At 38.6% G+C, this 17,048-nt stretch overlaps 2 protein-coding genes across 2 annotated transcripts; both read left to right on the plus strand.

Moving 5' to 3' along the window:
- The first annotated feature begins 242 nt into the window (after positions 1-242).
- Positions 243-3,566, plus strand: zgc:153990 (uncharacterized protein LOC768125 homolog). Its single transcript, XM_056746097.1, has 4 exons — positions 243-337; positions 1,912-2,084; positions 2,219-2,689; positions 2,815-3,566. Exons 2-4 carry the CDS (start codon positions 1,955-1,957, stop codon positions 3,255-3,257), a joined length of 1,044 nt encoding a protein of 347 aa, XP_056602075.1. The 5' UTR covers positions 243-337; positions 1,912-1,954; the 3' UTR covers positions 3,258-3,566.
- Positions 3,567-11,724: 8,158 nt separating this feature from the next.
- dlb (deltaB) lies at positions 11,725-16,891 on the plus strand. Its single transcript, XM_056746472.1, has 7 exons — positions 11,725-11,950; positions 12,079-12,318; positions 12,670-12,736; positions 12,862-13,119; positions 13,585-13,946; positions 14,520-14,736; positions 15,003-16,891. Exons 1-7 carry the CDS (start codon positions 11,900-11,902, stop codon positions 15,674-15,676), a joined length of 1,869 nt encoding a protein of 622 aa, XP_056602450.1. The 5' UTR covers positions 11,725-11,899; the 3' UTR covers positions 15,677-16,891.
- Positions 16,892-17,048: the final 157 nt, after the last annotated feature.

The following is a 17,048-nucleotide window of genomic DNA, read 5'->3' on the forward strand; positions in this document are numbered from 1 at the left end:
ATCTGAAAAGATATTTGATTTTATTAAAATAATATACTTTGCGTTTGTTCCCCAAATATATTGGACATGGGGACTAGCTGCAGTTGATGTGATTATATTCCAGAAATTTGTTAATGAACATTTAATTAAACGTTAGTGAGCTGACGTTGGGTAAGCTATTACAGCGATCACTTGCGCCACAGTTAAGGGAGTGGTCAGATGTGCTAACTGCACCCAAACATGTACGCCACCGTGAGAGAACAGTCGAGCCAGTGCGCATGCGCAGCGCTGCTCTCTACGAAGTTTCGGGATATCTTGATTCAACGCAAAATACGCATTACATTCGGACCGCTTTAAGGTATTTATGGCATGCATGTGGCGTCATAAAGTACTTTTACTTTCTCATGACGTTTCAGGTCTTTGACATCGGATAAAAAAGACCGAAAAGTGACTGTGATGACATAAATAGCTAGCTAGCTTAACTAGCTAGACGGTGGAAATTTACGTTAGCTGTTAGTAAGACGAGGGCGAAATGTCCGAACGCGTAAAATTCTTTGTATCGTAATGATAAATCTGTGTATATTCTCTAACCAGGAAAATGCGTTATTTTACGTTTGCTCGTAAAACATTTGTGTGCTGTGTGGGTGGGATTGTGTTCGTTTTAATAACAAGATAGCGACGAAGAACCAAACAAAGAGGAAAACTGAACGTAATATTGGTGAATTTACGCAAAGAGTATGTGCACACAGAAGCTCTTGAGTGTAAGTTAGCCAACAGAATCGCAAATGAATGAACGAATGTGCGAACCGGTGTTTTGATTTGAGCCCGCAAGTTAAGATCAAGTGAGTTGTTAATCTGATTGATCTGATCAAATATTGATCTAATAATCAATATTTCACCAAAGATAACATGCGTGTTATTTAGTTGTTTTAAACACAGTAGCTTGTACACTACTTCCTGCACACAGCCACATGCCAAAGAGGAGAGACCGGATTTCACAGCAATGTGGTTTTATTTACAGCAGGATCATAAATTAACTTTTCCATTAGGGGCACTGTTTGCCCCTGGAATTGATTTCCAGCGGCATTGTCATAATGACGATTTTTATATTTGCTTACCTTAATATTATACAGTCATGGACTGTAAAATCCAAATGGTCATTTGTTTATCATTTCTAGATGTGTGTGGTCATTCCAGTCCAATCTCAGTTGAATTTTAACAAAATCAATCCTCAGGACTGACATAAAGTCATCCAACAGCAAAACACATTTATCGCATGACAACTTTGATAAAAATTTAGAACCTTTCCTAAATACGTGTAATATAACCGTTGTATTGCTTAAAACTGAATATGAACTTGTTTTCTTTGCAGTATTTGTGGTCCGAAAAACACAGAGGATCTTCTCTATTATTTTGATCAGTTTATATTTCTGTAAATATATTCAAATAGAAGCAATGCTTACATTAGAAATTTGGGAGAAATATTGTTAGTAGTTGATAGAATATTATTTTTTTCCATTTTACGTAAACACAAACCTATGAATAGTGAAAATAAATTTTAAATGGTTATTTTATTCTGCGGCTGTATAGGAGTTGTCCTTTATGTCAAATCAATTTAAATCAGAATAATGACATACTGTATAGGCTGTCATAAATAAAATGTTATCAACACCAACAAAAGCTATCTTAACACTGAAGCTGCATCTGACACAGGTTTTTTGCCTTAAAATCTGTTGGCCATTTTTGCCCCAAGCCACTGTTGATTTCCAACCCTGATCCTGAGCGTTGTGTGCTATCTGAAAGCTGAAAACAGACTAGATTGAAATACACACACAATAGAAGTATTATCATATAGAGTGGCAAAACTTCACATCAAAATCAACTGTCTTACAAGCGCTGTTTATGAAATCGCCACTTCTTCACTGTTCACAGACTACCCACCTCATAGCTGGAGAGAGTGGAATTTGGAATAAAAATGTCACTTTCTTCGCCCTACCTCAACCAAGACAGCACAGTGCGCTTCAGAAAGAGGAAAGCACGCTTTTCTTTCAGTGAAGTGCACATACTTCTGGATGAAGTGCGGAAGAATCGCCACATTGTTGTGGGTGAGTTTTCACCCACATCTGACAAGCAAACATCATCACATTTTCCAAACTCTGTTATTTTACATTCCACAATTGGAGAAAATTACAGATAAATGGGTAAACGTACATTAACACTGATTTTTTTTTCTGCATAGGTAAGTTTAACGCAGGCGTCCCATCTGATGTCAAGAGGAGGAAGTGGGCAGATATCACAGCACGTGTTAATGAGATCGGAGAGTGCGAAAGAGAGATCATGGAGGTTGTAAAGAAATGGTCAGACCTTAAATGTGACACAAAGCGTAAAGTGGCTGCCCTGCAGACTGGTGGTGTGTTGTCTCAACGGTTGGCACGGACCAATATGGAGTTCTCTCCGATAGAACTCATAGTGGAATCGATTCTTGAATTGGACAAGAAACCATGGGAAGCTACTCAGAGATCCAGATCTCGCGTGTACAGTGATGAGCAGGAGGGTGGGGGTGAGGAGGAGGAGGAGGAAGATGGGGCGTTTATGGGGGTGGGGTCAGTCCACAGTTCACCGGGCAGAGGAATGGAATTGGGAGGAATGCCTCTCGCAACAAGCGTAGCTGGGATTCCAGAGATTCACAATGATGGCTTCAAATCTGGAGGTAAACACATTGAATGGGCTCAAATCGGACCATATCTATATATTTCATTAATGATAAATAACAATTTTCATGTTTAAATGTACCTATTGTTTTCATTTACATTTTGTTGAATTGTTTGAATGCAGACCCCGAACCCCATTTGGTAGATTCAGACGAAGATAACCGTGACCACCTCCCATCATCCTCCATGGCATCTGTCACTAACTCTTACTCTGAGGAGGATGGAATTGCAACTAGATGCCACACTGGACATGTCTCCTCCACAGCCACTGCCTCTACTAAAACAGCTTTTTTCTCAGGGGTGGAGACGGACAGTTCACGTGAGCGTTTAGTGCAGAGCGCAAGCCTTAGTGTGCAAGAGCAGCATACCACCAATGCACTTCTGGGCACAGTATCTCGTTCACTAGAGATTCTTGCAGAGTCAATACAACAGCTAGCAGAAACACAGCAGGAGTTTGCACGCGAGTCGCTGCAGCTGCAGAGGGAAACTGTGCAGGTTTTACGAGACTTTGCCTCTGGTGCTATAACGATACTGCAAGAAAAGGTCAACGGAAAACCGGCATTATAAAAAAGTCCTGTTTAGCATCAAAACAGTGTTATTTAAACCCCAAAACCTAATGATGAGCAACAAGCATCAGAGTGTTCATTGGTAATGTGTGCAGTTGCATGCAGATTTCTTGCTGGAATGCTTGTGACCATTAGCGGGTGTAATGTAACCATTGTATTTTGGATAAATTGCATTATTACTGTGGTTTTTCTCAACCTCTTTCATCCCAAGCCCCCCCAATCACACCCCTCTTACCCCACTGTCCAATAACATTCAAAACAATTTGAAGATCCCCCTCGCACATTCATCATTAAATACCTTTTAATTGTTTGAGCTTGTTTTTTTAACTTATTTTAACTTATTTTCATTACTTTCACAAGATCTTGACTGGTCATATAGAGGGTCCAAACACTGCTTTATAATAATTATAACTTAGTTCGCTTAATTGTGTATTTGAGATAAAAATTTTACGTTTTCTATCTTAGCAAGGCAAATTTGTTTTTAGTGGGAAAAATGGTTCTCCCAAAAATGAAAATCCCTTTAATACCTACAGCAATATTTTCTTCCACAAAAATATAATAACTTCATGTTTTTTTTTACATTGTAAGAACGTTTTCTGAACTTTTTTTGAAAGTGTGTGAACAACACACTCCATTAGTTAGTTCAGTTTACTTTGTAGCTTTAATGAAGTCTAATTATGTTAATCTTAAAACTATGTTTGTGATCCATCATGATGATAATCTCAAAATAAAAATGAGATGTCCATATTCTGTTAAAATTCTTTATGGAATTTGTGTTATTTTGAAAGACACTATATAGTTCAATCACATTTATGGTGTTTAAGGACAATTCAAAAATTTTTAAGATCTAAAATTTCAGTACATAATAAAAATTTTGATTTTGTTAGAATGAAAGATTGTATGAAATAGTGTATGTTAGGAGGTCGAGTTCCATCAGTTAAACTAAATCATTTTAATAAAATAAAAAAATGGTGCTCCATATACATTGATGTTAATGAAGTGTTGAAAATTGACATCTTCATATTTTGAGCTGTAATGTAGTAAATTTGTCACTAGATGGCAGCAAGCCATTTATTGACACTTGGTGCATTTGTAATGATCATAAATAATCACTTTCTGTATGTGTTCGTTGTCTATACCTTTTCTATTTGTGGATGTTTTCACGTATTACTTGTATATAAAAACAAAGCTCTACAGGTGTCACAAAGATTTAATTTGATCAATGTTTTTTACATCTCCAATAGTTTTAATATCTGCTGATTTCATGTATGAGCGGATGTCATGTCAAGTGAATTTTGTGTGTTTGTGTATAAACATGAGAATGCAAGAACGCGTGGCTTTTTGCTGTCTAAGTTTAATGCAGGATTGGAGGTGAAGTGATAAGTCCTCAACCATTGTTCTGCGCAGAACTCTGCTTAAACAGCTGCCAGTGTGCGTGTGCAGAGCGGTATCTTGGGTGTGTGTGTCTGTGCTGATGTTGAGCTGTGATTGGAGAATGCTTTGTGTAGACGGCAGCTGGTAGCTGTATTGTGTGGTTAGGGACCTCTGTTGAAAAGAAATGTACTTTAATGTGCTTGTGTGGAAAGCGATTGTGAATGTCTGTATAGTGTATCACTCATTTATCATAGAAGACTTGTAGACTAGACAGCACACCAGACACACAGATATCACTTTTTCTTCTTAAATTTGGGTTTGTTTTAGGTATAATCTTTTTATTTTAAGTGCATGAAGTGATTAAATCATGTTCTAACAAATTGTCATTGTGTTCAAATATGATGGACACAAAATAAACCAATAGCTTAACACAATAAAAAAGTAAAAAAAACTATGCCAACATTTGTTTACATATTCCTCTTATTCTCTTATTTTAATATGGGCAGTTTAAAGTTTGAGGTACATTTTCATGCTGGTCCTTCTTTTGTTCAAGAAAATGCTGTTAGTGTGTTTTGACATGATAGCTTCATGGAACCGGCCACACATCAGCTGCCATCTGGTACAAAAGAGACGGTATTACGAAGCAACAGCGGATAAATTTATCGATTCTTGTTTTTCAAGTACGACTCTGTCTTTCCTCCCCTTCTTCTGTTGGTCGGCTGACCTCTTCACCTTTTCTTCTTTCTCTTTCACCCCTGCTGATTCTCCTGCCCTCTCTTTTATCCTGCATCTGTCATTCTGGGCTCTTTAATAGCCCAACGCTACCTCTACTGTGAGGCCCTGTTTTCCTCGGAGGAGGGTTTGAGATGCTCAGCGGGGCCCCGTGTAACTCCACCTTATTCGCCCAAAACTGTTTGAGCTGCTTGTGGGCCGGTGCAGTTGTGTTCAGTGCACCTGTTCTGACATCTGAAATGAGTTACACGTTTTTATTTTTATCTATTTATTGTTTATTCTTCTGTTAAACACAAAAAGTAAACTGTCAGTAGATGACCCTGTAATTGAATATGTGTTATTTTAGTTTTTATTTTATACAGATCCCTCACCACTGGTGTTATCCCACAGGATCTAAAAGTAGCTGCCATTACTCTGATCCTTAAGAAACCTGGCCTTGACAACACCGCTATAAACAATTTTTAGCCCAATATCAAATCTCCCATTTTTTGCTCAAGTTCTTTAGAATCATTTGGAGAAAAATAATGTTTATGAGCCGTTACAAGCAGGCTTCCGCTACTGAGACAGCGCTTTTAAAAGCGGTTAATGATCTCCTCCTGGTTTCTGACTCAGGTGCCTACAGTATCCTTGTGCTTCTTTGCTATCCTTGTGCATAGTCAAAATCAAAATGTATTATACAATATATCGCTTTGAATAAAAGCCTATGCCAAATGCATAAATGCTGTCTGCCACTCTGTACTCCTTTCTCGACTATCTGAAATCCGTATCATTGGTAAAGCTCTTCAGTGGCTAACTTCATATCTATCGGATAGGCAGAGTTTCGGAAGGATTGATAAGTATAGATCTCACACAGCTACTGTCTCTCGTGATGTATGCACCCTGCTGTGATTTTTAGTTCTTCTTATTTTCTCCTGTAAAGCTGCAATGAACATTATGAAAAGCGCTACATAAATAAATTGAATTGAAAAAGTGCACCACAGGGTTCAGTTCTTGGTCCACTCTTATTTCTCATCTATGTGATTCCTGTTAAAGCATGTTTCTTTCAACTGGGCAATATTGCTCTGTAACTGTAGTAAACTGTAGTCCATGCTTTTATTACCTCCAGACTGGATTACTGCAACTCCTTATTATGTGGCTTACCTTCCAAAGTTATTGATCGTTTTCAAATGGTACAGAACTTTGCTGTATGAGCACTTAATTTATAAAAAAATTATCACATATCACTCCCATCCTTCATCAACATTTCTGGCTTCCTGTGGCAAATCGCATTCAGTTTAAAGTATTAATTTTAGTGTACAAGGCCTGTCATGGCCTTGCACCTCAGTACCTTGCTGAGTTATTGCCACCATATCCTCCTGCCAAGACTATCTGATCTAGCAATGACAGCATGCTTGTTGTGCCTAAGTAAAGACTCTCTTCAGTGGGCGGAATGGCGTTCTGTATTTTACACCCGAAATTATGGAATAGGCTGCCCCATAGTCTTCGTTCTTTCCCTACTCTCCAGACCTTCAAGTCTTAACTTAAAACTCATCTATTCAATATTTTCTCAAACAAACAGTTTCCATTTTTTCCGAACTTCCCAACTACAGGCTAACTGATCATTTTTGATGTAATTGTATGTCTTTATTTATTTGTATTATCTATTGTTTGTCAATTATTTGTTAATATTGGTCTTGACCCTGTTTGTATGAATGTTTCCTGTTTTTGTGATCTGTTGTTGTCTATTATCTGTTGATATGATGACTTTTTTTTGACTATGTGAATGTTCCTTTTAGTGAAGCATCCTTGGGTTCTTGAAAGGCGCTCTATAAATAAAACATATTATTATTATAGAAACAGTAAAATCAAACAGGAAGTCAACAGAAAAGAGAAAAGTCAACAGAATGGGAATATGACCCAGGCCAGACTCAACCACACCTAAATATATCAGAGCAAGCTAACCACAACTCAAATATGCAACACTTTTGTGTGTCCTATAGTCTGAATATAAGAGATCAGTTTTGGTAAGATTATTCCTGTCATGCTTAAAACACAGCAGCTGCACACACACACATCAGTTCTGGTCCTGCACACATTTAAATAGTTTGATCATCGGGCAAAGGTTAGTTTTTCCCTCAAGGCCAGCAGATTTTGTACGCGTGTGTGTTCACATGTGTGTGCGTATAAAGGACTGGTCTGTTGTCCCCAGGGGCTCAGGGGCCAACAGATGTAGTTAGATTTAGTGTGTGCGTCCTCAGGATGATGGTCCGGTATGGGTCACTAACGCAGGCAGATATATTGTGTGTGTGAAATGTCCTATGGGAGCCAGTCTACTCAGCAAGCAGATGCCATGACGTGTGGAAATCTTTTAGCTGAGTGTCATCTATCGGTGATGTGATTGTATAAATGTGTGTGGTCGTTCATATGTTCTCTCATATCGGGATTCTAAATGGACATCGCTTTGCATTAAACTAGTTTTATATGTATGTGTGTGAGTATGTAGGAGTTTTCTTTTCTTTGTTGACAGCTTTAATACCCTGTTTTAATTTAGTTACAGTATTTTTCTCAACTTGGCTCGACGGTGTAGGGTGCTTGATGGTTTGGTAAGAGGAAAGTCTCTATGCCTTATTGCAGGCCCATTTGCGCAGACATATAGGCTGGTGGGGATCTGAGTTATCTAGATATGGGGTCATAAATATGGATGTATGGATGTGGAGTGAGGGGTGTTCTGGAGTTCCCATGGTCCTGCCATGCTTGTGTCCTACCCCAAGGGAACACCATCCCCCAAACACACACGTTTGAGACACAAATCATTCATTGCCCATCTGCACCACACTGACAATGAGTCAACATGCACACATGCAATAATTTAATGAACACCCAGATGCAAACACAAACTTATTCTCTTATTCTAAGATGAATTGACACAACTGTTTTGAGAAACATTGGGCATGAGAATTATTGATGTTTAAGAACTTCTGGGTTTTTTGAACATGTGACAAAACATTTCCCACAGTTTTAGCCAACATTACATTTAAAATAAATTGCAAAAATGTAAGAATACAGGAAAAGATACAATGGTATAGGCAAAAGTGCCCTAGAACTATATGCTTTCCAACATTCTTCAAAATATCTTCTTTTGTGTTCAGAAGAACAAAGACATAAAGCAACCTTTCTTTCTAGTCAATGTCAACTAGCCAACTGTTTGGTTACAAGCATTCTTCTAAACATCTTTCTCTGTGTTCATCAGAACATCAGAAATTATTTGGAACAACTTGAGGGTGAGGGAGTAAAGACAGAATTTTCCTGTTTGGGTGAACTGTTTCTTTAAGAAAGACATGTCAACTCCATCTCCCAAATAGTTTAATTTTTTTGTTAAGTTAACAATGTTCCTGATTTAAAGATCTTATCACTAGTAAGCAATATCTGCTTACAAATACATTACAAATAGAAAGAATTGAATATAGGCAACAATGACAAGTTACAAGATAAAATATACTGATTTTGTGATTACTATAAAATAACTGAAGCATGAGGTTGCGGCAGATAAATATCTACAAACCTAAAAGGTTAATCAATGAAACATTCATCTTTTCATTCCTGTAGTATGTTCACCCCAATCCTCATAAACCACAGTGTAGTAGCCTATGACATATTACTTCTCATTTAGTGAAGATGGCTAACAGGCTTGAGGTTCAATGAATTGTGTGTCCACAAACTGTAACAACAGATAATAACTTTTATAATTTATGTTTCCAATCGTACTTGTTTACCCACCTAAGCACTTTTAAATCCTGCTTTGGAAAATGCTCTCTTTGGTCCCCTTTCTCGTAGAGATGCAGATGTCAGGAGTCCCAAATCTTACACGAGGTTTTCGGCTGGACCATGTGTGACCGGCTTTTCATAGAAACTAAACTTACCACTTGACAAATTCTTGCATGGCATAATCAGTGTATTTTTGTTTTTGATTATATCTGATTTGGATTATGTTTTACTTAAAAAAGCTTCATTAAAAATACTGAAGTCATCTTTTGATGATTTTGAGACATTTATATGTTTTATAATTATCAGTTACTGCAAGAATAATTATGAATGAAACTTGATCGTGCAATTGGATTAATAACACAAGACTTCTTTGTTTATCTTTCCAAACCTGAGATGTTCTTTCAATGTCCAATATCTCAAAAACATATATTAAGTGACCTGTGTATTCTCCTTTATCCACAGAACAACAGAAATCTGGTGCAGAATAACATTCACACTCCAGTATTTATTGATCTCAAACGCACACAAGCTCTTTACTGGCACATCGCATAAGAGAATTGAAAACATCACTATGTTTGTAGACACCCTTCCAGAACAAGTTTTTGTTGCATACTGATTAACACTTTCCGTGTAAAGTAATTCACATCTACACGGTCTCTGACTGACTGTTGTCAGCTGTATATTTTATTTTCAAATATCTGTGGTCTTTAAATAATTATTTGTAAGAACTCCTTTTAAATACATTGAAAGAGATGCATTATGGTTATGGCTCATTGAAAGACTTCTGAGGCACGCGTCACCAATTACCATAACAACAGCACAGCCAGCACGAGTGTGACCGACCTCCTCAAACATACACACGCAGACGCACGCAGACGCACGCACACACACACACACACACACACATCACAGCTGCTGCTCTACTTCGAAACCGAATTAGGTTGTATAGAATGATATGCTCGCAGATGTTACTTTGGATATTTCATAAACCGAACACATACGTATAAACAGTTAAAAAAAAGTTATAACGAGTGTAGGTGTAATAGCTGGAGGTGTTTTTCGACCGCAACAGATGCCGGTTCATCTGTGTGTCCGGGCGGTTTGGGGTGGACAATAAGTGACCATGTGCCGCCTGTTAACATACAGCTGTTGTCGCTGACCCACACAAAAGCGTCATGATGATATTTCCCCACCCATCCTCCAGAGCAGGGCTGTTTGCGCGTCTCTGCATGCAGCACTGCACAACAAAAGACACACACACACACACACGCACACACACACACATTCACACACAGAACGGTCCACATAAAACGTATGGCTTCCCCGGCCGCACGCGCCAGTGGATCAAGGTTGTGTCAGTTTGGGGGGGGGGTCTTTTATAATTTATTGAGACAAAATCCATTTATTTGACTTTGGGTCTAATCTTTATTTTTAAAGAATTGTATTTAGGAACATAACAGCAGTTTCATTTACAAAATGTATAAACTTAAAACTTAATACTTCTTACTTTTACAATATTTATTATTTTACAATATAACACATTACTACATTGCTATATTAAATGTTAGAAATATTCTTGAATTTGCTAATATTTTGATTTATTTCTTACAAATTTAAAAAGGGGGGGGGGACAAAGATTTGCAATGTTACATTTTGTACTATTGCACACACTGTTTTAAAGTAGGATAAGTTTCGTCACTTTTGCATACTCTGTGCCCATCTGGTCTAAATACCTGTCATTACAATTGTCTCTTTATGCCAACAGAAATGTGGTCAACTTTAACCCTACCTCAGACCTCATCAGCCCCGCTGCCACATCTAGCAGTTCAATTTAATCACCCCAATATTAGCCCACACAAGGTCGAAATTTTGATTTTGATAATGGTGGGGACATAAATAAAATTGCCGCATTATCAGTTTACTGCCGTTTCCTTGACTTATTTAAACAATATAATATTTTAACGTTGTTTTATATTTAACCTTATTAATGATACACAAGTGAAAAACAACAAATATACAACAGGTCTATTTAATTACATTGTTTTTTACTTCTTACGTTGTGATGCCAATGAAAATTCTGACACGGTAAATCAAAACTGAACCAACAGATTTCCTCCAGATCTCCTTCAGCAGAAAAACCCTAAAACACATTATGCTTATTTAACAGCCATAGTTGTTTGACATCACCTGTGAGCCTGCCTCACCACAGCATGACAGGGCTGCTTCTGTCACCTGCATTAATGCATCCCATATGAACACTGAGGAAACATGATTAGACATGATTACTATAATCATTAAAAATGCCATAATCAAACATTGGCAATTGAGAAAATGTTCTTGGGCTTGGCTTACTTTAGTTTGTTTTAAAATAGCTCAGATGTCTACTTTTCATTTTTGCTTTTTTTGGTTATATATACATTTAGATTCGTTGTTTAGTCGAAAATATTGGAAGGGACAAATTAGTGTTCCCTAGATATTGGTACGCAAATCTACACCCATAGGCCATATGTGCACTCTGGCGTCATCCGGAGGGGGGGCGAGATGTAGGCTATATAAGAGTGCCCATTCATCAAGACATTCAATGAAAACAAACCTCGCAGCGCTGAAGAACGGAGGTGAGAGGGCTATTTTCCTCAATCACACATGACTTGTATGGACGTGCCGAGGATTTAGTAGAAAGTTTCTTATTTATTTATTTATGTATTTTCTGGAACTCTAAACGCGAGAACGATTGGAAAGTAACGGATGAAGATACTTGCGTGACGTTTTGGATTAACTGGCACACCGAGCAGGATGGCGCATCTTTCTTTGTACTGTCTTCTTTCTCTGTCGCTTTTGCATTTGGTAAGGCTTATTTGATTCGCATGCTCATTTTTTACTTTGATTAATTGTTTTGTTTATTTTTGTTTATGTATTGTTTATTTGTCTCAAAAGAGGCAACACTCACCTGTGGTTTCTCTATTGTTGGACAGGTGGCTTCATCGGGAGTGTTTGAATTGAAAGTTCACTCGTTCATAACATCAAGGAGATATTGTAGGAGAACTCGAGATTGCAACATTTTCTTTAGGATTTGTCTTAAGCATTCAGAAGATGTGATCTCCGCCGAACCTCCGTGCACTTTCGGAACCGGTCAGACGGGTATCCTCCGAGCGGACCAGAGTTCTATAGCCAACAGTGTTGCCATCCGCGTCCCTTTCCACTTCAAGTGGCCGGTAATTTTTATTTACGTTTGTATTATTATACACTGGATTAAGTCTAGCAACAATGGTTATTTTTGTTTGATGTATTTAATCAGATGGTTGATATTTAGGCTTAATAATAAAATAGATAGACCCATATACATTTTATAACTTCATAACATATATAAAGTGTCCTTAACCAACTACATACAGGTAAACAACCGTAAACAAAAGTTTACATGTCAGTTCATAATAAATAGATGTGAATATCATTTAGATTATGATATTTAATTGCTGAGATATAACTTCTCAGTTTCATCATCCTGCGAGGATCACGTGAAGATCTGCTCTATACTTGTTTTTAAAAATCAAATCTTCTTTTAGGGGACATTCTCTCTTATTATTGAGGCATGGAATGCAGAGTCTCCCAAAGAGCATCCTGACTACACAGGTGGGTCACCCTGGCTGTTTACAAGATTGTCAGAAAGGAAGGATACTGACGATACCTCACTAAATTACAATTAACATTATACAATTTACGAATGTATTATTTATTCATACCTTTTTCTACCACAGAGAATCAAAACAACCTGATCAATCGTTTAGCCACGCGGAGACGCCTGGCAATCGGGGAGGATTGGTCTCAGGATGTTCATTTTGGCGAACAGAGTGAGCTCCGTTACTCATATCACGTTTTCTGCGATGAGGGTTACCACGGCGAGGCATGTTCAGATTACTGCCGTCCCCGTGATGACACACTAGGACATTATACCTGTGATGAGAATGGAAACAAGGAATGCCTGGAAGGATGGCGGGGAGATTACTGCTCTGACCGTGAGTGCCACCTGTGTGTTTAGCTTTGTGTGTCAGATGTCAGTTCGGTCCCTCGGGACAACATGTCTGGACTGAAAAGAAATAGCCCTTCCTGATTACGCTGTATTTATATGTGAGTGAATATGATGGTGCGTATGTGTTCAGTGTTGGAACCTGAGCAGAAGGGAAACATCCCCCTTATCTAGTCTGTGTGTGAGCCTGATGGAAGCTGAGCAGCTTCTCCGAAGCTTCTGCACTTCTTTTGTTCAGCAGAACAAAGAAACTCAACGATACACATTCTCAAATCGGTCTGTGTGTGTGTGTGCACGCTTGTCCACAGTTCACATACAAAAGAGTTCATTACCTCTGTCAGCTCACCAGCTGCTGGCCCCAACACTTAACACACCCATTCATCTGCCCTCTCTGGGGTGCGGGGTTTGTCTGTGTGTGGTGTGTTTGACCCCCTCTCTTTCTCTCCTCCCACAGCCATCTGCTCTGCCGACTGCAGTGAGAGGCATGGTTACTGCGAGTCACCTGGTGAATGTAAGTGTCGTTTGGGGTGGCAGGGGCCCTCCTGCAACGAGTGCGTACATTACCCGGGGTGCCTGCACGGGACCTGCTCACAGCCGTGGCAGTGTGTGTGTAAAGAGGGCTGGGGCGGCCTCTTCTGCAACCAGGACCTCAACTACTGCACCAACCACAAACCTTGTGCTAACGGTGCCACCTGCACCAACACCGGACAGGGAAGCTACACCTGCACTTGCCGGCCAGGTTACGGTGGCACGAACTGTGAGCTGGAGATCAATGAGTGTGACTGCAACCCCTGCAAAAATGGAGGCAGTTGCAATGTAAGTCGAACATTATGATCATTATGACATTACGTCAGTAAGGTGTAATTTTTTGAAGGTTCTATTGACAGAAATGCAATATAATATACATAACTATCTCTTCAGAGGTGTATAAAGACCAGACATAATGAGCCATTATGTTTTTATTACCTTAGAAGGAGATATTTATCTAAGATATTTACAATATTCTTTACCTACCATTTAACAACTGAATATGTTTTATTCTAATATGCTATGAAAAACTTTTGAAAAACAAAAAGCTCACATGAAATAAAGCAAACAGTTGTATCTGTAATTAACATATGTTGATGCTTTTGTTTAGTTTTAATTAATAGTCATTCTCTTGGGCTATGTCTTTTCAAACCTTCCACATATAGGCTATTTATTCAGAATATTTAAAATGTTTCTAGTCACTTATGTACATCTTAAATAGATGTCTCTTCTTCAATATCTGTTCAAAAGCTAGTACATTCAGATGATCAGATGTGTTTTATTTGCACTTTTCAAAAGTTATATAGGCCTTAAACTCCTCCTTTCAGCTTCATTAATACATGTATTTTTCCTTCTCTGTAGGATCTGGAGAACGATTACTCCTGTACGTGTCCTCAGGGATTCTATGGGAAGAACTGTGAGATCATCGCTATGACATGCGCAGATGACCCCTGCTTTAACGGAGGCACATGTGAGGAGAAAACCACTGGTGGCTACATCTGCCGCTGCCCCCCAACATTTACTGGATCCAACTGTGAAAAGAGACTGGACCGCTGCAGTCACAAACCATGTGCTAATGGTGAGATGGAGCTTTTTTATATATAACCCTGTCGAAAAGTAATGGTGGTCACCAACAGTATCTCTAAAAGGGAAGTTTTAAACTTCTGTTCTTTTTGGTTAGCCAGCTTTTCTTGAAAGACCAGCAATTTTTCATGTGACCTAATCATTAATTGATAATTGAAAGCTCATTGAACGAAACAATACATATTCCTCCACACTCATGTGTTACCTCACCTCTTCCACTATACCTACTCTAATGCAACTCTGTTGTCTCTTTTGTTGAAGGTGGTGAATGTGTGGATCTGGGTGCTAGCGCTCTGTGTCGTTGCCGCCCTGGTTTCACCGGCTCCCGGTGCGAGACAAACATTGACGACTGCGCTCGCTATCCGTGTCAAAACGCTGGAACCTGCATTGATGGTGTAAACGACTACACCTGCACCTGTACACTGGGCTTCACTGGTAAAAACTGCAGTCTCCGAGCAGATGCTTGTGTCACAAACCCATGTCTACACGGGGGAACATGCTTCACACACTTCTCAGGGCCGGTGTGTCAGTGTGTGCCTGGGTTTATGGGGCTGTCCTGCGAGTTCCCTGTGCAGGGTGGCTTGGAGAAGATGGCCCCTCGAGCTGCCCAGGCCTCCCCTTCAGCCATGGCAGTGTCATGTGTGTTAGGTGTGCTAGCTGTGTTTTTGGGAGTGTGTGTGGGGCTGGTGGTGATCAGGAGAAGGAGACATAGGCTGCGTAGACAGCAACTGTGCGATTCTGTGTTTAATGATTTAGAGACAGTGAATAACATGGACAGGCAGCATTATCCCTATGACAGAGATTTATATAATACTTCTGTCAGTCAGGTGAAACCCACCAACACAGAGGGCAGATTCAGTCTCTCGCTGGCCGGATCTAACACACTGCCTGCAGAGCAGGACTTCCTGTGGAGTGCTGGAGGAGTGCTCAGATGAGTGTGTGTTAATACCGAAGCTAAACACACAAACTCTCATATGCATACACCTGGGTAGCTGACAGAAAAAAATATTGGACAGCTGATGTGTTCTGTGGTGTGACATGCAATACTTCCTCTACAGCTATATTAAACCGCAATTTGCAACTTTTTTAATCAATATAATGAATCATTATGAGACTTTATATTCATTATATTCACCTACTACATGTGTCACACCACAGGATTATTAAAAATAAAGTAATGAAAGTAAAACAATGATTAAAAACGGGGAAGAAAAATTGTGACTTGTTACAAGACCTACACAGTTTCCCACATTAACAAATGCATTTTAAGCAAAAAAATCATACACAGAAAGACACAAACACGTCAAACACACTCACATGCAGGGATTAAGAATTTGGATGTAGCACTTGTTTTGTCTTAATTTTTATGAATGAATGAATGAATGAACAGGTGAATGAATGTATTGAATATGTATTAACAATTGGATCTTTACCATCTGTATGGTGGACGACTCTGTAAACCAAAAAACAAAGAAGCCAACATGCACATGTGTGCTGGGCTCTGTGAATATAGAATACAGACAGAAAACTGAACTGCTTTAGGTTACAGCACTCTATATACAGAGAACTAATATCTTTATACAAAGATTAAGGGATTATAATAACTCTGTACAAAGAGAAGTAAATGAAATACCTCTATTCAAAGAGACACGAGACAAAAGTAAAACAGAAGAGCTGGTTTAACTGCACTCCAGTCTAGGCTCAGTCTGTATAAAAGTAATAAAAAAATGTCAAAGACCTTTTTCTCAGGAGGATAATAGTTGAATTTCTTTATTTTTACTTTTTCACCGAAGGTTTGTCAGAATGTTTCATGCAGCTGAATCTGTCATGTTGTCAGTCTAAACAAATAGAATAAAAATATGTAGAGAAAGGAAGCTAGCAGAACACAGCCAGGAATATGTTTATACAACGTTTATTAGACCAAATGGGAAGGTTTTGCTTCAGTTTTGTATGGTGCGTTAAGCAGCGTGTATTCTTTCTCTAATGAGATGGGGAAATGTTTGTAATTGTTTCGTAAAAATGTTAAATTGCATAAAATCAGATTTTCATTGGAGTGTATGTCTAATGAATGTTTATTACTTTTGCCACATTAATTTAATCCTAAATTTACACCTAAGTTTCTATTTTGCATTTTTGTACTTTTGCTTTCAATCATTGTCGTGTCTTTGTAAAAATTTGTGTTAATTTATTTTGTACATGTACTTTACTTTAATGAAAATCTGAAATAAATTATATGAGAAACATCTAGTTCCCATGTTTTCTGTCTACAGACAAGACTAGCTTAAAAATAAATGGAGAGTTTATTCT

The sequence above is a fragment of the Triplophysa dalaica genome, chromosome 4 (assembly GCF_015846415.1).
Source record: "Triplophysa dalaica isolate WHDGS20190420 chromosome 4, ASM1584641v1, whole genome shotgun sequence".
Lineage (NCBI taxonomy): Eukaryota > Metazoa > Chordata > Actinopteri > Cypriniformes > Nemacheilidae > Triplophysa > Triplophysa dalaica.